The 24,979-nt window shown below is 52.5% G+C and overlaps 1 protein-coding gene across 6 annotated transcripts in view; it reads right to left on the bottom strand.

Annotated features, from left to right (window-relative positions):
* Positions 1-24,321, bottom strand: part of RANBP3 (RAN binding protein 3) — a 50,767-nt gene extending 26,446 nt beyond the window's left edge. For 2 of the 6 annotated variants that reach the window (XM_016145076.2, XM_016145086.2), the window contains exons 1-3: positions 24,215-24,321; positions 7,754-7,809; positions 2,232-2,420 (exon numbers count right to left, since the gene is read on the bottom strand). In XM_016145076.2, the coding sequence (XP_016000562.2) occupies positions 2,232-2,420; positions 7,754-7,809; positions 24,215-24,236 (267 nt within the window). In that variant the 5' untranslated portion in view covers positions 24,237-24,321. The remainder of the gene's footprint in view (positions 1-2,231; positions 2,421-7,753; positions 7,810-24,214) is intronic. The other 4 variants (XM_016145061.2, XM_016145070.2, XM_016145099.2 and 1 more) reach the window with 3 other exon arrangements.
* Between the last annotated feature and the right edge of the window lie 658 nt (positions 24,322-24,979).

Below are 24,979 nucleotides of genomic sequence, written 5' to 3'. Positions count from 1 at the left end.
CCGAGGGATCAGAACGCGGCAGAGAAGAGACTGGACGTGATGGATGAGACCTGCTGAGTTACTTGTGGGCGGTTTCCTGAACTCCAGTGTCATACAGAACAAGATCCAAGTCTGTTCTGATGCAAAAGCAATGAGTTAACCAAGGAAAAATCTCAGGCTGAGAAGCTGGGTTTGGGTTCTGTTCGCCTTGATTTATGCCCTAATTGACCTAAAAACCAAAGTGTACTTTGCCTTGAACATGCCCAATCAGTAGAGAAAGCCAACTACTGATGGGAGCCATTAGCGACCAGCCAGGGTTTTCTCTGCTGAAAGCCCCATGGAGTGAGCCCTGGGTGAGCCCTTAGAACTGTCCCCAACTGATGTGACAGTGGTGCTTGCTGGGACTTGTGACGGAACTGGGCATTCCTATGGTTACAAATGCTGAAATGAAACATTTCATGTGCGTACATCACATGTATGGCCTGGACCACTGTGCTGTTACATTCATAAACTGCTCCTCCTGGCTCTTTCTCACAGTGACTTCATACCCCACCTCAGGTTCCCTGCCAGAACACTTGACCTTGCATCTGCCAGTCTTGGGACTGACTGAATTTCTCAGGATTAGAGCCTCCAACCCAAAGTCCACAAGAACGGAGAGGCTGGGCCTCTGAGATCAACATCTGGACTGCTTGCAGGTGGAAAGTGAGAGCCCCCAGGGCACTTCCTGCACACACCTCTTGTGAGGTGGGGACCCACCAGTCTCACCAAGCGGGCATCAGAAGTAAGAGGGCCCCAAAATAGCCGGGTGCCTCTGGCAGAGTAGGTGCTGTGCCACAAGCTGAGATCTAGCTGTCTCAGCTAAACACCCTCCCCTTCCCCAACTGGAGATGCCTCTGTAAGTTGTTTTCAAACCAGGCGCAGCAGCAGGCCACAATACCTCTCAGACAGATCCGCATGACGGTCACCTCTTCTCAAGGCACTGAGAACACCTCTTCCCACGTGCGTGAAGGCTGAATGCACAATAACTCACAACGCCTGACTCACGAGAAGGTTCCAGGAGCTGCTCTGCCCCAACCAAAACAGTGATCACCTCCTAATTCCTGCCATGTCGGCTCTCACGTGAGGGCTGTGATGGCAGAACACTCCAGAATATGTGCCTCCTGGCTGGACTCTTTATTGAGCTTCTGAATACACTACCTTACCCCAAACACACTTCTACGCCAGGAAAAACTGTCCCCATCCACTCCCATGGTAAAGACGTTCTCCACTGCACACTGATTCCTCCCGTGTTAAACCGTGACGCCGACCTCATCTCGGCTGAACACGACCTCCTCCTTGTATCCCAGGGTTTGGTGGCTCTAAGTGAATGTTAATGGCTTTCTGAAGAACACAGGGTACTGGTGACATGACACAAGGAATCACTAAAGATCTGTGATTGTGATGCCCTGGAAGGCTGCCCCGTATTCTACACGGCAGAGTGGGGTCCTCTGTTTTCTCGTAAAGAGTCATTTTTCCCTGTCATGAGGATGGGGGACCCTGTCACGAGGTACATAGAGGATGGAGTTTTCAATCCTGAATGTACGATGATGTTTACCTTTCCCAATCTATCAAACTCCAAACACTCAGGACACTCCTCGTCCTCGGAAGTTCACAATCTTCTCTACCTATCGTCTTCAAAAGCCTTCTTAACACAAAGAGAAAGGGCTCAGGGGTTCCCTCTGGAGTCAAAGAAGAGTCTTCTCTTCCTCTTGCTTTGACTGAAGACAAGCAGTTCACAGCCTAACCACAGTCCAGACACAACAGGCTTGCAAAGCAATTGGCTGGCGTTGGACACCTTCTCTTCCTACAGATCAAGGAAGTCAGAGCTCCTTGTTTTTCTAAGACAATGAACTTGAAGGCTCAGATTCGGGGAGGGAAGAAAGAAAAAACAGAAGACGGAAAAAGAGGTCGAATTTGATTTGGAAGGTCCTACCCATTCCTCAATTCCTCTCTGACCACTGTGTCTCTTTCAGGAAACAAGATTAGCTTCTTGCATCGGGAAATATTCCCTCAGCTGGAGAAGTCTCGATGTAAAAGGGGCCCTAATCTTCCCTGACTTTTTTGGCAGCAGGAATGCTAAAGAGATCTTGGTCTCCTTTTCAGTTATCATCAGCTGCTCATGACCTCGGGTCCGGGTCTGAGGGACCCAGAGGGAAAGGGGCTGGTCTGGGCTGGGACTCCCGGCCTGGAATGCTGGGTGGAGGCGGACTTACCCCTGCCAGTTCTTGCGGAAAAGGAGGAAGCTGGGCTTCAGAAGTGCTGGCTGAAGCGCTAGCAGGGGCAGGAGGCTCTAGGGCATGCTCACCAGCTGACTCGGGGTGACCTGTGCCATGGTGGGGGGCCTCAGCCTCCCCCTGAGGTTCCTCTCCCGAATCCGACAAGTCTTTTTGCTCTGCAGAGGACTGGGAGCAAAAAAGACAGTTTTCCTTCAATGTAAATAAAGGCTGAAACACGGGGCAGGGGACGGGGGCGGGGCTGAAGGGCTAGTGAGGGGTCAGCCTTCAGCAGCTCCTGCCCGGGAGGATGGGCCAAGGAGACCTGCGCAAGGGAATGAACGTGGACTCGCTGCTGTTCGGTTCTGCAGGGGGCTCTGAGGTGTGCCGGAAGTCTGGACCTTCGTTTTCAAAACTACAAAGCAGCCTGGCATGGAGCTTAGGGGCCGCTGAGTGAGAAAAAATCACTCCTGGTGGCCGAAGGGGCACAGTGCCTCGATCAGGGAGGAACAGGGACAATTACGGCACATCAGGTTAATAACACATCTCCTCAAAGGTACCGATGAGGGGCGCTGCCTGAGCACCATTCCCGTCCGCTAGGACAGGCAGGGAAGCAGGCCTGGGACACTACGCGGCTGCAGAATGGGGCGCCCAGGTTCTTCCTCTGGCTCTCACTCTTCCGGCATCTTTCGGCTTGTTCTGCTTAAACCTGAGATGAAGGGAGCCCTTTCTCATCTCAATGAGTCCAAGTGTGGGGTGACCCGGCAAGCTGGCAGAGGCACCGGAGAGCTGGTTTTCTATTACTGGGTGAGCAGGTGGGAGTTCGGCTGGAGGAGGGAGCCCCTCGGCCTAGGATGTTCCCAGGCTCGCCCCAAGCGCCTTGGGCAGGGGCTTATTTGGAAAACCACCAGGGTCAGAGAGCTGGCTCCGGAAGCCCTTGTCCTGGAAAGGCATTCCTTAAAGTGGTTCTTGGGCTTCTGGGGGAGGGGGCTTTACACGGGCTGAGAGCTCTGAGGCCAACTCTTTTCTTGAGAAATGGGTTACAAAGCTGGTGTCCTGGAACAGATGGGCTCCGGTCCCCAAACCTCCGGCTTGGCACCATCCACGACACGGAGCCATTTCTCTCACTTTGTGAACTAAATGACCACGAGGCTACCCCGCCTCCCCGCAGAGGCAGCTGCGCTTCTTCTGAGTGTGAAGTGACTGAGACCACTTTAAAGGGGTGGGGGCCCTTAACCATGTGTGCCCGTTGGATGAAAGGAACTGCATAAAGACTTAGGAGAACTTCCAAACATCCTTAGGAAAGCAAGAGCAGCACATTAACTCACCCGTACATCTAAAGAGTTGCCGAAATGGGCTTTTCCTATCCAGAGGCAACCAACCCACAGACGCAAACGCCTTTTTTCCCAGGCTGGCCCTCGACCCTGTCCAGGGCGCTGAGGCCGGCCCCAAGAGCAGCCTGCTGCTACCTTATGGCTAGGGATTCAACACCCAACCAGAGAAAATTAAACCCAGAGTGCTGTGGGAAACCGCTTATCTCTCTAATTAGAAGCATGTGGATTTTTTAAAATTCCTGCTTTTACGACATAAACATTCGAATGCCCTTTGGCATGGCGGACTCCAGATGAAGCCTAAATTGGAAGTCAAAAAAGAAATACAAATGCTATTCCGGCATTTTCTACTTGTGTCCAAGTATTTCTGCTGGACAAGAAAAGCAAGCTCTAAAGAACAAGGTATGGCCTGTCATTTTTCATCATGTTTGTTAAAACCAGACATCAAGATTTTGGCAGCCTTTGACATCAGCCTAAAATATATGTGGCTGACACAAACAACTAAATGAACAAATAAAACAAAACAAAAACAGGCGCGCAGGATATATTTGTTACAGTAAGCTTCAAAGTCTAAACACACTGTACAGTGTTTTCGGCATCACCAGACTTCCTGCTCATCACCGTTTCTGTAACTGCTATCTTTTTACTAAACTGGCATTATCTTGCCAGTACAACCTCAAAGCTATCCTCCCTCGGATTAATAAATCTGGGAGATAAACTAACTGAAAGAAACATTTGGTCATCATAAACAATAAGACGACCTACAGAAGGAGATTCAAATTCTCTTTCCATTAAAAAAAAATAACTGTCTCAATCAAGACAGTTAACAACAAGGTTTCGTTTTTGCCTCTAAAACAAATGCATGTAAAGGCAAGCATTTCATGAAGAGCGCCACCTTGAGGAAGCCTGGGGACATGGAAGGAAGTAAAGACAGTTCCTTAGCTGTCAGTTTAGGCCTTAGCACAGGAGTTCAGACTGCCTGACGTCTTCCTTAACATGGGACAAGAGGACTGACAACCTGTCCTGAGACAAGTGATACCACAGGCAAGCCAGGACACCACACCGCCGATCTGCTGTTTGCTGCAAAAGCACAGACCAACAATGGGGTTGACAGAAAGTGCTGTGTGGCTTCACCACCAAACAAAAACGAAAAACGCCTCGGCTGGCAGCTTAATTTTTTCTTTTCCATTTCAAATCTTTTATGTCAACCACGAGTAAGTAGTAACAGCTGGGCCTGTGCTGCACTCTCCTCTGCGGGGGAGGCAGGTCCTTCCAAGCACACCCCACGGAGGGTTAGAGACCATTAACTGACCAGGAAATTAATAGTCCCACAGCGGCACCAGGACTTCCTAATCTTTGTGGATATAAAAGTGGCTCAAAAATAGCTATAAAGGCCATTTTGGTGACAATTAGGACAATTTAAATATGAATTATATATCGGAGGAAACTACTGAATGAATGATCATTTTCTTGGGGGTGACAGTGGCACTAGGGCCATGCAGAGGAACGACCCTATTCCTGGGAGACACATGAAGAGGTATTCGGAGACAAACATCAGATGGGCGCAGCTTACAGTCGAGCACTTCCAGCATTTATGACAAAAACGTTAACAGTGAAGCTGAGTCAGGATACCCCAAGTGTCCGCAGTACCAGACTTCTAATTTTTCCTAGGACTGGAAAATTTCAAAATAAAAAGTTGAAGAGAAAAGGATGAAAAAAAGTTTGTGCAGAAAAAAACTATGGCAGCCCAAACAACCTTTTCCCGAGTCCACTTCTGCAGTGTGAGAAGCGGCCGGGCTAAGAGAATGAAACTAGGTCTCAAACTCTCCTTCTTGTCGGAAGCATTGTGGGGATCTGCTTCGTGAGGCGCGGCCCTCCCGTCTTCCTCGAAACGAGAAGCCAAGCAGGGGAAACGAAGCGAGCTGTCTGAGCTACTGCGTTACTCCCCCCTCACTCTTGAGCTGTCATAAACAAGAGAGAAAGAGTCCATGTCCCTCTGGCCACTATCCACCTGACAGCTTAAAAAGTGATCCTAAAGGACAGTTACAAAGGCTCCGCCGGCTTCTGCTGTGCTGTGCGGTTTCCCGCACCTTTTCGGTGATGTTATGGCAGAGTGTGGCAGAGGTGGAGAGCTGAACTTCGAAGGGCTGGAGGTCGGTTACCTTTGGAAGCCGACTTAGAGCGGCCTCTGAGCCAGCATCTTGATAAGGACTGCACCTGCACGTGCCCAGCCACTCTTCTGGTCCAAACCTCGCTGTTTACGTGATTCACATCAACGTCAGTCACACACATAAGTCAGCCCTCGGATTGCAAACAAATGGAACCGCCCCAACTGTGAAAGCAGTACTGAAACAGGAGTTAGTAATTTTAAAAGCATTTGAAATTCTGCTGATTATATTTTAGCTTTTCATCCTGCTGCTCATCTGAACGTCTTCAGGTTTAAAGTATTAATTTCTCTTCTTTTAAATCTGGGGTTGGCAAGCTTTTTCTGTAAAGGGCCAGATACTGATTATATTTGACTCTGTGGGTCATACGATCTTGGCCAAATGACTTCACTCTACTGTTACAACCTGCCGGCGGCCTTAGCTACTGCGAAAGGGATGGGCGTAGCTGTGCACCAATAAAACTTTATTTACAAGAACAGGCAGTGGTGGCGGGCCTTTGGTCGCTCAGCTCTGCTTTAAACTAAAAGTGGTTCAAAAGATGATTGTAATAAAATCAAAAATCCCGATTTTACGAATAATCTGAGAAATGACTTACATCTAAAAGAAATCAAATACATCTATCTCTAAAAGCTAGAGGAAACGCCATCAGCCCTTCACAGCGGCTGACCCTCCAAAGGAGGGATTGGGATGGCTGCCTGTGTGTGTCAGGGCCCCGGGGGAGAGGAGACGGCAGAGGCTGAGGTATCCTAAACATACCACCTGGAAAACCAAAACAAAATGAGAAGAACATTTCCTCAGGTTTTGTGATTGTTTCTTCAGCAAAGAGCTAACAATGGGAAAGTTCAATGTGCGAACGAGTCTGATAAATGAGCCCTGCCGCCACAGAAGGCGCCCTGCGAGAGGGTGTGGGTGGCATTTTCTGGGCAGCGGCTTCTACTCTCCGCCCCCACACGCGTGCTCTCTTCCTGGCACAGCCCTTGAATGCTGCCCAGGGAAACTGGGCCACACAAGCAGCAACTGGGCTGCCAAGAGCCCCGAATCGCAGCCCCCAACCTCCGAGCAGGCCGCCCTGCCGGGAGCCAGAGGACCCACCAGAGCACTTTGCCTGCGGGGCCGCCCTGAGTGGACTCTCAAATGCCGTTCTTCTCAACAAGATTGCAGATGGATTGCAGAGCACACCCACCGGCAGCAGTTCGGTCACTCTGAAACCTTTGGTCACTCTGCAACCTTGCCGTGGGCATTGAATTACACCTGCTATCCTGGGGCACGGGTTGGGAGGAACCGCATAATAGAGGGAGTCCCACTCAAGCTTGGGAGGCGTCGCCACAGAACGTCAACTGCCTTTGGACACGGCCCCAGCCTTCCGCCCTGACCTGCTGGAGAGGGGTTCGGAAGCAGCGACTTCAAGATAAACACCACGCGACGCTGGAGAACTGCTGTGGCACCAGTCAGGCACCGGACAGGCTGCCGGCTCATCGCTGTGCAGCAGGCGAGGTACTTCCATCAAGAGTGTGATCGGGACATCTCAAATCCAAAGGGGGACGCGACAAAGGCGGATGGTGAATACACAACACGAGCCAGCTAATAATTACTCCAAATGCGCTTGTGCCCGGTCAGCTGGGGCCCCCCAAACCCTCCTAAAACCTTTCACTACAGATGCTGCCCCCACCCCAGCCACCGCCGTTCACGCTCCTCTCTCGCTGGCCCTCCTCCTCTCCTCTCCCTCCTTCTGCCTTTTCTCTCCTACTCTTCTGTCCTAGTAGTTTTCCTAACGTACATCAGTATTTCTAAACAGAATCATTAGGAATCAGAAGGAAGCTTTCTACCACTGTTTTTAAAAGCAAGGTCTCTGAGCCCTTTCCATACACACCCATCTCAACCTCTCACCACGGGAACCGAAAGCCATCGGCCCTTCGTCCTCCAAGCTCAACGTAAGGTTTAAAGGGCAGAAGCACCCTTGACTATGTGACCCGGGGAGATCTCGGGGAGAAAACGAACGTGAAGAGAGGACGTACGAGCCCCTTACCTTTTGTCCTTTATCCTTCTGAAACACAAAGACAGGTGGAGCAATGGCAGGCTTTTCTGCAAAAAGAAAAATCAGTGTTTTTTCCCCCAACACTATATTCATGCAGTTAACAAAGCTACATTTGTTTGTAATAAGTTAAAAACAAAAAACAAACCCAATATGAAAACAGTAACTCCAACAAATATCAAATTGCTAACAAAAGTTTTGTGATGTGGAGGCGTGAGGTGTTCAGTTTGTGACAATGCGACACGCAACAGTTGGATACACGTGCTTTTCTGTGTGCATTTATACATCAATAAAAAGGCTTCGAGATTCACTTAGAACAGGCCATGGCACTGATCAAGGGAGAGTGGTGGGGAGGGCATCCGAGGCGGCCACTATTCAGTGCCCACTAACTGTGGCTTTGTAGAAACTCAGCACAGAGAAGTCAGATCTTTACGTGGTCTCTCTCCAATTTCAAATGTTGGAGACTAGTTTAGGCTTTTTATCTTTTTCAAATTTGTAGGCCACTTGAGGCCAGAGGGCCACCGGCTTGCAACCTCCGGCCACACAGCTCATGCTCTTTGGAGAGCTCACCCTGGATGAGTGAGCCCAACGTTCCCCCTCGTCACTAAGTGAGCTCTGTGAATGTAAAAAGAACTCCTGGAGCTGCCAAAGTCTGAGAGTCCGTCTTGCATGGCCGCTGCTGAAGAAACCGGGATGTCCTGTCACATGACGGGACCGGGGCAATGCCCCTGTTGTTAGTGGGCAACACCATCTGCCTCCTAACCAGGGGCAGCCCAGGAGGCCCCTGCCACCAGCCAGAAGACTCTGGGCGCAGGCCGCCCTGACGCACGGGGAGGTCTGCACAGCCCTGGGCCTGGGCACGGCGGCTCTTGGCGCACACGTGAGCCCTGTGGGGTGTGCTCGAGGTCGGCTTCGGCTTTAAAGCGCAGAAAGTGAATGGGAAGCCAGGGGAGTCATGAGTTCGGGGGCACGCACTCACAGGGGGCTGATTAACCAGGAACCTGCCTTGCACAGTGCTGCCCAGCAGGACTGCTACGCTGGGCGGGGACACGGCTCACGGCTCACGTGGGCAGCTGCCCTAGAGTGTCCTCGAAACGCCCCTGAGGGAGAGTGGCAGGCGTGAGGCGCGGAGCCCATGCGCAACGGTCGCCATGTGGAGGACTCGGGACGTGCTGTGAAAGGCGCAGGGGGAGCGCGGGGCTTGGTTTAGGTTTAAAGAGACATTAGCTTGCGACGGGGGCCGTACGGGGGACCAGGTAGGAGGCGACAGTAATTACCCACAGCAAAGATGGGGTGGAGATGAGGTTTGAGGGGGACAAGGGACAAGACTGAGGCGATCGAGCGGACCCTAGCCCACTGCCTGCCCCCCCGCTCCTCTTTGGAGAAGCGGGACAGTCGCCAGTCTCGACTGTGATGCCAGCGGCCCACTGACAGCGCCCGCGCCCTCCGCCGCGTTCACCGGAGCCGCACGGCCGGCCAGGCTCGCCCCCACACGGCGAACACAGAGAAGGACATGTGCACGACCAAGGTACTAACGGAAGAAGCAGAAAGGTGAGGCCGCCCTGCTTCCCGCAGCAGCCACCTCCACGCGGGGTGAGTGAGCGAGCGAACGAATGAATGAGCGAGCCTAGGCCAGGGAGTAAAGGACAGCCGAAGAACGCAGGAGAGACCCGGGACCGCAGCGGCTTCTCCACCCATGTCTGCCACAGGGCACCCCGAGGCCTTCGGGTCCGGCCCATTACCCCGCAAGGCCAGCACCGGGGCTGCAGGTCCAGCCCGAGCGCCACCTCCGCGCTGACTCCTGACCGGCTGCCAGGCGCTGAGGTGCACGGAAGGAGCCGGGGCTTAGGCAAGCCCAGTCCCCATTTTCATTAGGAAACCAGCCCGCCCCACCTCCGCGGCTTGGATGGAGTCTAGCCCTGGCTCCAGCCTGAGGTGGAGAGTACCATGAACCCCTAACCACAGGGGACACTGTGGCATGTAAGTAAGGCCAGGCCACTGACCGTGAGGGATACTCGGGCCCAGGACTTTTGCTGAAGCTACTGGGAAAGGCGAGCTCTCTCTCTGATGGGGCAGCTGAGCTGGCGGGAGGTGACACTGGGACTGCCAGCAGCCACGTGTCATCACAAGGGACCCTGGACTAGAGTCCACCCAGATCCAGAGGGAAGCAGGGCTGGAGACACGGCTGGAGACCCCAATCCGGCAGGCCCTAAGCTAACTCACCCCCAAGACTTTTCAGATACGACAAGAGATGCAGATTTTTTTTTTTTTAATGCCTACAGCACCCTAGGTGGTCTCCCATCCAAGTTCTAACCAGGCATGACCCTGCTTAGCGTCCAAGATCAGAGGGAATCGGGCTTGTTCAGGGTGGCATGGCCGTAGACGAGATGCTGATTTTTGCTTAAGGCACTCTGAACTCAACTTCTGCTCTCTCCAACAGCCTCCAGTCTGAGAGGCGGGGCCTCGCCGCTGCAGAAGTTATTAGACACACATTATACTATGCTCCCTAGAAGAAACCTTGGACTGGTCTCATAGGGTGGCAGAGCTGCTTTCTCTCCCGGTAAGCTATGTGTTTACAGGTTTACGGCCGGTCTCCCCGACCAAGGTGCCAACTCCAGGAGACGGCAGACCGCCTGGTTCCCCTCACTGCCTGTGCTCCGAGGTCAGTATTCGGTGCCCTGCAGGGATTCAACAAATACTTGACGGAGGGATGAGCGAGCGGAGGGGCACTGGAGAAAACGACTGCCGGGCTGGGCAGGAAGGACGAGATGGAGAGAGAAGCATCTGGACGGTGGAGGAAGAGCTGCCTGATCTGCAGGCACACAGGACGGGCTGCGTCAATTCAGGCAGCCGTGGAGGCCTGGGCTGCCCATGGGCGTCTGGGACAGGGCAGGACAGGACCACGTGGCAGGGTCCAGGCCTGAGGTGGGAGAGGTCCCATCTGAAGGAAGAGCAATTCTGCATAACTGGGCACACTGCTCAGCTAGGGGCAGGGGGGGGCGATGGCAGTGACGGGGGGGGTCTGAGCTCTGAGAGCAGCAACCGGAGAGACAGGGACGCAGGGTGTGACCTAAGCAGCGCCGCCCTCACTAAGGTCCAGCTCCTGTTCCTGGCCCGCCCCTGCCACCACCACACTCAGACCCGCCTTCTCCCTCTGCCTCGCTCTCAGCCCCTAAGCCTGGCTTCTGCAGAGAGTTTTAAACACACGTTTAAAACTTCGTGATGTCCTCCCAGATTAGGGTCAGAGCTCCTTCCAACAGGCCACCTCCCACCTGACCATTATTATGGCTCTGTCCCCTGCACATCCATGCTTGTCATAATTCTGGACTCCTGCCTAGTTTAGTCCCTCTGCCTAGAACACACATTCTCACCTTCTGTTCTGTGATTGACACTCATTCACGTATACGCACCTTCTCCTTCAGGAAGCCCCCAGTTTGAACTAGGCTCCAGAAACATGCTACGGGCTTATATCCTGCATGAGTAACACTGAGGCTACCTGCCAGCGAGGCCAGCCTGTCCCCTGGTGCGCACCACATAAGAATCATTCAATAAACGTTTGAACTGAACCCCCTCTGTACTTCTTCACACATGTAACACCAGCTGCTGTGTAAGTACGTAAACATTTATTAAGCCCTTATTCTGTGCAAGGCATCACGGGAAAAATAAGAACAGGAAGCTGGGGGCAGAAAACTTTAGGGTATGACATCTGATTAAAGGATGGGTGGGTTTGCATAGACGCGCGGCGTGGGGCTGTTCATCTGCTCGCTGGCGGCATCTACCCCTGGGACAAGCTCGGCAAGGGCGAGGCCTGTTGTGTTCATTCATTTGTTGAGCCACACACGAAACGTGTCTACGAGAAGTTACAGGGCGAATGAAATGTCCTATACTGCAAAGGCTACGACCGGGGAGGCAAGGGCTCTGGCGGCCCACCTCAGGTCCCACTGAGACCCCCACAGGGGGCAGGTTGGGCGGTCGTGACAAACCCAACTGCTACACTAAAACACAGCAATGAACTTCTGTCAGCTCTCTACCAAAAACACAAATCACCAGAATCACACACATATCACTTCCACTCAGCTCAGCAGGGCCTGACATCCCGAAACTGCAAATGAGCACTCGTATTACAAAATGACGGCACGTGCACCCGCTTCCCAGTAGGCTGGCCCCGTACTCGGAGGAGCCACGGATGCTCTTCTGGTTGTCACTGAATAGGCAGCGTTAGTTCAGCTAACTGAAACCCGAGTTTGGGGAGCAGACACGGGACAGAAGCAACGAGGCTTCCGTGGCCTGCCTGAATTCCCAGCCCAGCCTTTCTTTCACGAGCAAAGGGAAAACCATCACCAGAAACTTCTAGAGACCTGGGCCACCACAAAGACTTAAAATAGCACAATATTAATCAAAGGCAGACTATTTTGACCCAGATTCTTCCAATCAGGTGTTTTTTTGTCCCGTGAAATGCTCCCTGATCCAAGTAGCTTGTAAAAGAACGGTCTGCCTGAGTGCTGGCGCCACACATCAGCACGGGAAGGGTTAAGGAGACCAGCAGTGAAGCGGCCTGTTAACCAAATGTTCCCCAAGTCACTTGACCAGGGAACCCTCCTCTCCGGAACACCCGTGACGAGGCCTGAGAGCTGTGTTCCGTGGGTGACTGTGGCCCACACTGGTGTGTGAAGTGGGTGGGATTCGGAGCCCCTAAGTCACCTCCAACCCACCCCTCCCACCCCCTGCCTCCAGTGGCACCTGTCTGGGACTCATCAGGTGCTCTGGCCTGGCCTCACCACTGCTTTCCAAGGTGCCACATGCCAAATCCAAGATAGCTACTGCTCGATCCAAACCCTCCTCATTCCCACACTCCGGACAGCACCCGGCCCAAGCCCAACTGTGGCCCCAGATGACGATCACACACGCTAGCCGGGGAAAGTCTCAGCCTCCTCAGCTCCCCCGCCCCACTGTGCAAACTGTGTGTGTGGTGGTGGTGGTGGTGGGCCAAAGATGGCTCAAAAGAAGGCCCTCCGGAGGTCCCCGAGACGCAGATCATTCTCCCCGCAGGCAGCGCAGGTCTCTCAGTGGGAGGGTGGTCTCCAAGAAGGCGGCCCTATCTCCTAAAGCAAAAACTACCGATCTGGAGCCTCGGGTCCTAGAAAAGACCTCAAGTGGCTGGGGTGTGAGCATGGGAGGGTCTAAAAGCCCCCTGCTGATGGCATGCCCATTTTTTGGGGCGCCACGCTGTCGTCGGGGAGAGGGCCCCTAAACTGCATCCCCCAATGTGGGCAAGGAGGGTGGAGAGGAGTTTGAAACAGCCCCACACCTGAGAGAACTAACACAGTGCGCTCCCCAGCACAACCTGTACGGCAGGCCGGACGCTGGGCTCGAGGGTTTTGTGTCTTTTCTGCTCAGAAACTGACCAGTGGCAAAACCCTTAAGACAAAATGAGTTGTGAGTCTATTTCAGAGGCAGCAAGGAAGGGGGATGGGGAGGGACACCGCCCCGAATCCAGTCTAAGAAGGAAGGAGAGACCTCAGAGAGAAGGGGGGTGAGGAGAGGAGGTGCTGCCAGCAAGGGAAGAACAGCAGGGGCTGGCTGGACCGGAGGTGGCCCTGGGGGACAGGAGCGCTCCTCAACCTCAGGGTGACAGAGGTCTTGGGATTCGTCTTTCGACTTCTCCCAGCCTCTGCCACGTTATCCACAGCAAGAACGTTCCCAAATGTGCCTCCCCAAAGCCCCAGGAAGCTTTCATGAGCAGTCACGGAGCCTGCAGTGTTTATGGCCTAGGCAGGTGCCTGCGCTTTACCTGCATCACTGTGCTAATCTTTGCAATCACCTTAGCGGGTAGGTCAACACGAAGTCTGTTTTTACAGAACAGGAAGCAGACTCAGATGACGTCTAAGGTGGGGCTGGGTCTCCAATCCAGGTGAGCCTGACTCTGAAGCCCAGGTACCTGAGCTTCCTTGCTATCTACACACTCCAAGTGCAAAAGGGAGAAGCCGCGACCCCAGTTTGCTTCCTACCATCTTTCCTGCTCAGGTGGGCCTTGAGGCTAAGGGACACACTCTCCTTCCGAGAAACAACGTCAGGAACAAAGCGAGTGTCGGTGAGCGGTCTAGACAAACATCTGTAGAAGAGTGAACACAACTACAGGGCACGCAAAGCATCTGGGGGCAGGCCAGAGGCTTTGGACAAGTCATGTGACCATTTGCTTTGGTCCAATATGCACTTAAGCCAAGAGCGGACCCTACGGATCCTCAAGGAAAGAATCCAGCCTCACCCCAAGGAGCACACTCAGTGGTGACACCAACGCCACTGCCTTCGCCTGTCAGATGGTTAATCACGTAACATTTGGATGACACACGCGGAATCTAAGCTGAAAACACACTCCCCACTTCCACGTGAACGTCCCTTCTTCACCTGGAGGGAGCAGGTCACACAAAGACCAAAGGCAGGCCTGGCCTGCGACAGGCTTCGGCACCCTCCTTTGGCTGCCTCCAACCTTTGTCTCTGAGGATCTCTGTTAAAATAAATAAAAGAAAATATGCAGACCCAGAAAAACACACAGACAAGGGAATCTGGACTATCTTTCTTGTTCTGTTTATTCGCCTCCTAAATAATGACTCGAACCCCTGCCAGGAAACGCCCCCCTTCTGGAAAGCCACTTAGAATTTCTAGAATGTCAGCAAACTACTGGTATAAAACGAGCTTTAATCCTGGGGTTATGTGTCTTAATCTTCTTATCTGTGCAAAAAACACGGAAAGCATCCTGCCAGCACAAATAACAGCATTAACACGTGGCAACCGCTTTAACCCGCCGACACCATCTCGGCCCTTCAAGTCTTTTCTTCTCAGGAACGATTATAAACAGTTCCGTGCAGCAACGTACGGGTGAATTTGTCACTAACGTGTCAACTCTGTTCACAAACTCATTCTTTGGTGAAGAACGACTCTGACCTCAGCCATGCTGTTGCTAGGCGACGCCTCTCGATGTTTGAGCGCCGCACACTCAGTGGCCGCTCGGCCTACCCAGTGGAGGCTGGCAGGCCCCTGAATTCTTTCTTGGTGTTCAAGCATATTTCTCCTCGGGCAACCCTCAAATGGTCTCACGGACATCGCGGGGGGCACAGTTTGGGGAGATGACACTATCTTTTACGCACTTCTTTCTGGAATGCTCTCCATCCTGCCGTTACCTTCGCCTACTGAAGCCCAGGCAAACGTCAGTGCCTTCATCCTACTGCCGGACCCCTATCCTTCCAGCGACAGTGACAGCGACAAGCAACGCACCTCTGCGGAACGGCTTCTACTGGAGCCGCTGGCAGGCGCCCCGCACGCCCAGTCTCATGTAATGTCAACACAACCCCCATGGCACGGATATTATTTATCATCTCTAGTTTGCAAATCATGAAACAAAATCGAAAGGCCTTGGACAGGTGCTTTGCTTAAGGTTACAAAGCTGGTAAGTGGAGAGGTGGGACCAGAACCCGAAGCCTGACTTTCCAAGTTGGGCACCTCAAGTCGCCCCTGACTCCCCTGGGCCAAGCATCGGTGTGCCTTCTTTACTTCTACTGATCAGTCCTGCAGCCAAGCCCTCCACCCCTGCCCCTCCCCCCATACCAACATGCTGGTGGAAGACCCTGCACTCTGGGCACCTCTGTGCCTTGAATCCAAGAGAAACCTATTAAATAAATGACACAAAGCCAGCAACTTCACCTACGGCTACTGAGAAAGTCAGGGATCCGGCTTTGACAGCACTTTTCTATTCTGCCACTAGATGGCATGACTCCCAGCACAGCCGAGGTGAGGCCGAAGTGGCTGAAGATGGATAAAAGTTCCAGTAGAGACAGTGTAATCCCATCACAGGAAGGAAATCTAAAAACTACAGAAAGGTGGGAGCTGGGGGGTGGGGGCGGGGAAGAGTCTGGGTTTCTCCAGTCTAAAGGGAGGCCAGTGGAGGAGTCCAAGCAGGAAAGTGACACAGTCTGGTTTATATTTTTAAAAGACCCACCCTGGCAGTGGTTTGCATGAAATTCTTCCCCTTTTTGTATGTTAGAAAAGTTCTGTAATAAAACGCTGGCGAGATCATCCTGGGAGCGGTAAGAACAGATGGCAGGGACGCAGGAGTAGATGCAAGGGACCAGTGAGGAGCCTCCAGGAGTCGTGCAGGTGAGAAGTGGCAGTGGCAACGGCGGCTCAGGCTAGCCTTGTGGCCTTGGAGACGGGGCACAGTGGACGGAGCTGAATATTTTGGAGACAGAGCCTGCTGGCGTGGGGACCAGGATGACTGTAACGAGGCTGTGAAGGCACATCTTGCTCTCTCAGGGGCAGATGCTGGCAGCTGAAAGAGCTCTTGGTCCGCTGACACGGAGACCTGCTGGGGTGTCCCTGCCCTCAACGGCAGTGATGACAACTCACCCGGGCCCCCCACTCTTGACCCCCAGACGCCACTCCCCCAATGCTGCACAACAGCCTTTCTCTGAGCAGAGGGGAGCCCATTTTCTCACTCTCACCCCCCTAGAAAGCCAAATTCTCAATAACTGTTTTCCTCACTCCTGCTCTGCTGCTACAGATGCGACACAGGCGTTAATGTGGGTCCCAAAAGCCCCAAGTTTGTGTGTGGCGACCCTGGGAAAGTTTAACTTAGCTAAGGCATTTTAAACTCGCCGCTGAAGCAAGTCTCACCTTCTAAACATGTGCATGGAGTAACTACCACCTTCTCTGCAAGTTCCTATTTTCCTCTGATAGTGAGAGCAAATGCAGTGCCCCACAGGGGACAATATTTGGGAGGACGAGTACCTATTAAGTTGACGGTACTGGTCCATTGGAAAGGATGACCATGGCTCTTTGACTCAATGGCTGGAGGGTGGCACACTGGCACCGGCCAGCTCTCCCTGCTCATGCACCTTGGGCTTCAGCCTCCAATATGAACGGCCTGGACCCAGAGCATCCTGAAGGCCCTTTCCAGCTCTGACATCTTGTCAGGTCCTTACCCTGATCTGAAAGGTCATGGAAAAAGTGATTTCTCTCCATTAACAGTGTTGCGAGGTCCACGACACCTACTTAGCTGCCAAAGGCCATAATGGAAAACAGTTGGGAAGGTGAGCCCCAAACTCTAGTTGGCAAATAATTTATTCCTGGATAGTTTTACTTACTCTTATAATCCAGGAGTTTTCACTAGTGGGAACTCTGTCCCTCCTGGGGACAATGGACAATGTCTGGAGACATTTTTGGTTATCATGATGGGAAGGAGCTGCTAATGCCATCCAGCACGTGGAGACCAGGGATGCTATTTGACATCCCATGGATCACGGGACGGTCCCCCAGTCACAAAGAATGACCGAATCCCAAATGTCAACTGTGCTGAGCTTGAGAAACCCTGCATCAATTATTTAGAGGAAGACTGAGTTAAGTCCCTTAATTCACACTACACACCAGCATACATACCGAGGCGCCAGACAGTAGGAGCCAGGGTTAGGTACCTACCCCCCACCCCCACTGAGTCTGTGCTGGACTAGGACTTTAATAGAGCAGATAATTACAGAACAGTCTCTTAGGGAGTCATTGAAATCCCCTAATCTAGGGGGAGGGGTGTCAAATGGGGGTGATTTTGCCTCCAAAGGGACATCTGATAATGTCTGGAGACATTTTTCCTTGTCATGACTGGAGGGGACATGTAGATGGGCGCCACTGGCATCCTGTGGGTTGAAGTCAAGAATACTGCTGAACACCCTGCGACGCACAGAGTGGCCCCCGCTGGCCGCGGTCTCCATAATGCTGAGGTGAAGAGACGCAGCTCTAACCCCAAAGAAGCTTTTTCTCTACCCAGGCATCCACTCAGAAGAGTAACAGCCAGCTGTAACAGACATGTACCCACACAGGCGAGTGGGTCAATGACCCACATTCCCATGCAATGATCTTCGAACTTGATTAGCATCATTCCCACTTCACGGCTGCAGGAACCAAAGTGGAACAACTTGCCCAAGGTCCTGGGCGAGTGAGTGGCAGAAGCAAGACACGGAGGACGGTCAATCCAGGCGCTTCCGACTGTGCCGCAAGTTATCTGCCTGAGCCTGCTGTTCAGTCCCAGTTTAAAATTCCCCAGGGGCACGAGAGACGGGGGAGAAACCCACGCAGATCTCCCAACGGGCCCCACTCAGGCCCTTCGCCCTGGGGCTCCACTATCATGCGCCGGCGGTTCTCAAACCTTTGGTCTCGAGACGCCTTTCCATACTTGTAAACTATGCAGGACACTCAACAGCTTTTGTAAATGCGGGCATAGCTACTGATACTCACTACGTTAAAAATTAAGAAAATGTCAAAATATTAATTTATTTAGAATAAGTCAGTAAAGGTTTATCTGAATATTTTTTATGAAAAATAACGATTTTTGAAAAAACAAAAAACTAGTGAGAAAAGGAGCATTAGTTGACATTCTGACAAATCTCTTTAATGTCTGGCCTAACAGAAAACAGCTAGATTCTCTTTGCTTCTGCATTCTGTCCGTCGCTACTATAACCTCTGGGAAAAAACCTCCACTGTCCATTGACGAGAGAATGAGAGTGAAAAGGGCAAATGAGGTCTTTGTATTGTTATGAAAATAGATCTGAACTGCAGTCCCCTTGAACAGGTCTGGGGGACTCCCGGGGGCCCCTGGATCATCTTGGAGTGCTCTCTGAGTACTAGCACTCAAGGACACTGCGTCCTGAATCAACTGCGGACCGTCAGGAGCTTTCTGCTCGGGTTCCCTGGGGAAGAGCAGAGTGGGAAGAATGCTGCGTCTGAGAGGGGTACAACCGAGTGGAAACCCCAATGCCAACCCAGGTCAGGCAGGCACTGGAGAAGGAGGAAGTGCGCCAGGCCCCAAACCACTCGGTGGGGACTGTGGTGTCTGGGAGGGCACACAGTCTATCTCAAGGGCAGCAGCTGCCCTTGGTCCTGGCAAATCATACTGTGCAGGAATGCAGGCCGAGGCGGGTTCCTATTTTTCAAGAGAAATCAGAAACCAGGATTATTTTTTCCCCAGAAACCACAGAATTCTTAAGTTTTGGCTCCTAATTAAAAACGAAGAAAAACCTAAATGGCCCAAATTAAACATGTCTGCTTGCCCCTGAAGTAATTTCGCAACCTCTGCCTGTGGCTTTCGACCCTGGCTTCATGTCGTAAAACGTATGTGGGGCTTTTAAAAACTACAGACCCCCTGGAGCTCCTGCAACAATCTGCTGGTGCGGCCCAGGCGTCAGTTTGTTTTCCTCCGCACCCCCCTAAACAAGCGTGACATGCAACCTGGGTTCACATGCACAGTGAGTGCACTGCAACAGCCCCCAGTGCCAAGACAACCAAGCAAACTGTGGAAACGCAGGGCTGTGTCCTGAGGCCCTGTGTTACCAAGTAGGAATGCACGGTCACACCGAACGGGGCTCTATGAGACCGCAGGGAGGTTACTGAGCAGAGGTGGCAAAAATAAATCCTGTTCGAATAAAACAGAACCCTGCTGCTTGCTGTCTACACCACCACCAGGCCCTGAATAGATAATCATGCAAACCCGTCTGCCTCCTGACTGATTCACAGTACCATGGAGAGCTACCAAGGCGCGGCCAAGTTCAATACCAGCCACCTCTGCCATCTGTCTTTCTCGTGCACATGAGAAAGGCCCTTCTCAGAGCACCGGAATGAACCCCGCTGATCCTGGAATGGCCCTCATCTCTCACACTACCCTAGCCTACTCTCTGCCGGGACTCACTCACTAGGTCTGAACTCACCTGGCACTTAAAACGCCCCCTTTGCCTACCCCAAGCACTGTCCCTCCAATCGCCATTCTAACCTCATCTAATTCCTACCGCCTCCACTCACTCCAACTCCGTTCTAGGTGCACACCAGATCCTGACTAGCCCTAACACCTGATGGATGTGTGAGGGCAATGCTGGGGTAATTCCATTTTCCAGTTAACTGAGAGGCAGGCTGAAGATGTGAATGAAAAGTTTTAAACTTGCAGAACTACAAGCTTTTCCACCTACGTACAAGATCCTGTGCAAAACTGAAATTTTCTCCAAAGTGTAGAAAGATTTTGTAGCCCGTGAGGTAGCGTGACACCTCTCAGCTACCAGCCAGGCTGCATCCGCTACAGGCACGAGCGTCACATACACACGCTCTGATTTCAGGACAAATCCCAGAGTTAATGTTTATTATAACTTCATGAAAAGTTTTAAAACCGTTGTTTCTCATTTATCCTAAAAATTAAGTTTACGGAAGGGAAATGGAGTGGTGAGAATCGAGTGAACTGAGGATTCCAACTGAGTTCTGGCTCATCGATAACAATTCAGCTGCGACTCCTCCTCTCAGGGGTTAGATTTAAATCAACGAGGTGAAAACTGAAAAATCCGAACCATCCTTGAAAATCCCTGACACTTGGTCAGGCTAGATCAGTGGTTCTCAACTGGGGCAACTGTGTCCCCCTGCCTCTCCAGACACTGGGCGATGTCTGCAGACATTTCTGGTTGTCATAACTGGGCGAGTGGGGAGGGTGCTATTGGCATGCAGTGGGTCGGGGCCAGGGAAGTTGATCAGCATCCTACAATGCACAGGGCAGCCCCACAAAAAATGATCTGGTCCCAGATGTCTACAGTGCTGAGGCTAAGAACCCAGGGCCAGATGATCATGCACTGAAAGGCAGGACTAGAAAACTAGGGAGGACTGCCAGCCCGGCTCCCGCCGGCCTCCCATCATGGGCTCACCCCAGGGCCATCTCATTCGGTGGGGTAGATTCACCCACGCTATTCAGACTCTTTTCTTAACTCTTTCTCTGCTGAACACTTAAGCTAAATGTGTCTACAACATGAGTCCACTGTAGTGAGAACAGCCACCACTTACTGTTCATTAATGTGTGCGGAGACAGGTGTTAATAACCTATATGCATTAATTCATGCAAAGCTCATAGCAACCACGAACTAGATATTATCATCATTCTTCCTATTTTACTGGTGAGAAAACTGAGGTTCAAAAGGATTAAGAATTTCCCCAAAGCCACTCAGAGAGTACGAGGCAGAGACATAACAGAAATCCAGTTTCTAAGGCAAAGCCTGTGCCCCACTACCACTTTTTATCAGTGGGTCACAATGTTGGGTGGTTCTCCTCACCCCCCGCCCCTGGACATTTTGCGGTGTCCAAAGATGTTTTTGGCTGTCACGCCCCCTGGGTGGGGTGCAGGGGAGGCTGTGTACTACTAGCACCTTCTTTATCTTTATCAAGGTCGAAATACTGCCTTTAAATCCTGATGTCGGTCTACGATGCAGAATAACTGCAGAGGTAGGATTCATGAATTTGGGCTGTATTAACAGCAAAGCGTCAAGCAGAAGAGAATATCCCAAGAAACACAAGTGTAAAACACACACACGCACTGCTGAGAAGCGTTCCAACTGGATCTTAAAAGCCACGGACCACAAGACCATCAAGGAAGCGCTGTGGGAGTTGCAGTCACCTTCCCTGAAGTGGTCGCCATCGCAGAGGGCCAACAAGGTGCCCTACCAGACAGACCACTGGAAATGCTTCTCTGTGCACAGCACTCTTAATCTGTCCCACTAGAGCCAGTGGCTGTCAAGCCTAAATGCATATCAGGGACACCTGTGCTGCTTTCTAGCTGTACAGATGTCTGGGGCCAACCCGACGCCTCACAGATGAAATGGCTGGGGTGTGGGGACTGAACATTGGTAGTTTTAAGAAAGCTCCTCCGGTGATCCTGATGCCCAGCCCAGGTGGCCAGCCATTGCTTCAGACTCACACAGAGGCGGCAATGGCCCACAGAAGATGGAGGGTATGGGGATGGACCAGCTGAGGCTCCTAGCCTGGAAAGACAGGAGCCAAGAGGCTGTCTGGAGCTTAAATAGCAAGAGGGAAAGAACACAGATGGGGCAGTGGGGACTTCAACATGCACAGGCAAAGAAGTCTTAGTTTACGCAGTGGATAAGAAAGTAAACATCCAAACCAGACCCAGAAATGGAGTTGAGAAACACATAACGACCACTTAAAGGATGGCAGGGGTATGTGAGGAATGAAAAGCCACTGAGAGTTGATTTCCCGAGGATATGTATGCCAGAACTAGTGTCGGAAGCAAAGTACTATGTGAGTGTGGCATTTATGAGGCAAAAACTTTCAGTATGAAACATTCCGTTCTCTATTTTACGCTTACTTGTTCAGCTATGCTATTTACAATGGATCCCTCAAGTGTCAGTGTGTGTGCTAAAAATGGTCATATATGTTAGAAATGGTATCTTCAGAAAATAGGAATCTGTAATTTTCCCTTTACGCTCAAAGGTGTATCTCATAATTAAGTACCTCACTAATGAATTCATTCATTCGTTCATTCATTCATTCATTCATTCGACAAACGTTTCTTGGATACCTACTCTGTGCCAGGCACTGTTCTAGATGTCGGGGATCCATCTAGAACGTGCCTGGCCCTCATGGAGCTTACATTTTAATGGGAAGGCAAACCAAGTACACCTAGCATGCCAGATGGTGATAAAGCAGGGTAAAGGGAACAGGGAATGTGGATACGATTTAAACGGGTGGTCAAAGCCTCAATAATAAAGTGACACTGGAGTGAAAACCTGAAGGAGGGGAAGGAGTAGGCCATGGGGATACCTGGGGGAAGACTGCTACAGGTAGAGGAACCAGCAAGTCCAAGGGCATTAAAGAAGGAGTATGTGGACCATTCAAGGGACAACAGTGAGAAAACCAGAGCTGGGGAGAGAGTGGAGCGAGAGACAAGGGGCCACTCCAGCTTGTGGGTTGAGCAGTTGTTAGATGGCTAGAGGCGAAATGGAAGCCCAAAGGGGGGCAGTATTTGCAGCAATTAGTGGTCACCCTCTGGAAATACTAAGAACTGACAGGATCTGCTGTGGCATAGGAGAGGAGTCAAGGGTGACCTCAAGGTTTTGGCCTGACTCAAATGATGGACTTGCTATTTACTACAATGGGGGACAGACAGGTTTGGGGGGAAGATAAGGATTTTGTTTGGTCAGCCTATTAGATATCCAGATGGAGCTGTCAAATGGGAAGCTGGATATGAATCTGGAGAGCAGGAAATTGAATGGACCAAAGATGTAAATAAAGTATGTCGTATTGATTCCCATTTGTCCAGTCACTCTTCTGCCTTTAAATGGATCTTATGAATGGAAAACTCAACCCTCTATGCGCTCCCTAACCTTATAAAAGAGATAGGGCATAAAATGGTGGTAGTGGGGAGGACGGGGTTCTGAAGCCAGACATAGCTGATTCACATTCCTGCTCCTTACTAGCCATATTACCTGCCTTGGACAAGTCACTTAATCACTCTAACTCGGTTTCCTCTCCAAGAACACAGGGCTACACTACCTGCTTTATGAAGCTTTTGTGAGGAGTATTATTACCCAAGATAACATACGGTGATCAAAACTTTGACCAGTACTTGGTACCATCCCAAATGCTCCACCAGAGTGAACACTTATCATTAATGCATCGTGCAACTCAGTATGGAAACCTCAGGCCACTGTTCCACAGCAAGGAACATGGTACAGGGAGTCGGGGGGAGGCAGGGAGATAGTGCGCCTGCAGTTGTGCACCTAGAAACGGAGGAAGCTAAAAATAGGCCCCGGAGATCCGGAAGCTACAGCGATAACACCACCGTTCATTTAAGCAGACATCGGCTTACGGAGCGCTTTCTCTGGGGGATTTGTAACTGTAACCTTGTCGAAACGCTCAGGCGGGATGTCAGCGCTCCACAGAGGAGGGAGTCAGACAGACTGCCTCTCTCTGTAAGTGCAGGAAAAAAAGGGCCAAAGAGAAGCCAGGGCTTTCAGCGGCCCACATCCCGAGGCCGAGCCTAAATGCGGGGAGACGAGGCGCGACTCTGGGGCTACCACCAAGGATCCAGGGGAACTGGCGGGAACTGGGGGCCGAGTTCGGGGTGGGGATGAAAACAGACCCGACGTCCTCCGTCCTCGGAGTGGGGCAGGGCTGCGGAGGAGGAGAACCCCACAGAACTAGAGAGTGGGCTGGCGTGGCAGCCAGGCCGGGCAGGAGGGGAAGCCCGGGTCCCCAAGGGAGCAGGGAGGGAGCGTGGCGCGCTGGGCCCACCATCAGGCCCACAGGTCTATTTACACCCAGGGCCGACGCACCGGGGCCGCGCCTCCCACCCGCTTCAGCCCCAGGACTGGTCAGCCAGGCGGAAGGGTCTCAGGGCCGCGGCCCCAGCGGCCTCCCCGGCCTTCCGGCCAGACCGCGGCAGGGTCGGGGCTGCAGCGAGTGATGGGCCGGGCCAGTGAGTCGGGCCTAAGGGGACGCAATGGGGGGCGTCTGCGGCGCCCGCTGCGCCTCTATCACGTAGCAAATGGGCCCTCGGCACCCCCGGGTACTCACCCCTCCGTCCTCTGGCCCCTGGACCTCCCACCGCCCATTCCCTGGCCGCCAGCTGGCCCCCGACGGCGCCTCCCCTACCTTCGTTCGCCAGGTCCGCCATTTTACTTCCTTAAGCCCTCCCACAAGGCCCCGCGCCGGCCCAGGCTCGCCTGCTTTCGGCTGGAAACCTGCGCGTGCGCACTTCCTAAGCCGACTCAGAGCGAGGCGGACAGCTCGCGCCTGCGCACTGAGTCCGGTGCGGAGTCGCGCTCCAGATCGCCGTCCCCGCCCGGCCAAGCTCAGAGCACGCGCCTGCGCACTAACCGCCTCCCGTCTCTTTTTTTTCCCGCCGATCTAGGGGGCGTGGACAGGGCAGAGCGCATGCGCAGTGGTCCTTGCGCGCGCTGCGGGTAACACAGAACCAACTTTTTGTGAGGCGCCTCGGCGGGCCCTGCAGGTTGACGCCCGTGCTTTCTACTAGTTTTCCGGGGGATCCCGGTGGTGGGAGAGTGAGTCATCAGGGCGCTGAGATCGAGGCCTTCCTCTAGGTAAATCCCTGGGTCTTGGCGGAGGGGGGCTTTCCACACGTGCAGGCCAGAGGGGGAGGACTGCCGGAGAGGTTAGGTGACCCGTCACCTCAGGCTTCAGTTTCCCCTTCTAAGGGGCAAGTACATTGGGCGGACGCTTTCTTGAGGCCACAGAGGGAGGTAGAGGTGGTTGGGAGGAAGCAGAGGTCAGAGGTTAAACATCATTGGCCAAAGGGGTGTGTATCAGCGGGAGAGGGGCAAGGTTGTTGGCCGGGGGACCCAGCCGAAGGGACTTGATCTCCCTGAGCCACCAGAATGAGAGTTCCAGGATGGCCAG

This window comes from Rousettus aegyptiacus, unplaced genomic scaffold (genome assembly GCF_014176215.1).
Source record: "Rousettus aegyptiacus isolate mRouAeg1 unplaced genomic scaffold, mRouAeg1.p scaffold_m13_p_16, whole genome shotgun sequence".
NCBI lineage: Eukaryota > Metazoa > Chordata > Mammalia > Chiroptera > Pteropodidae > Rousettus > Rousettus aegyptiacus.
Note: the sequence above shows the minus strand (reverse complement) of the source record. Positions and strands in the feature narration are given on the sequence as shown.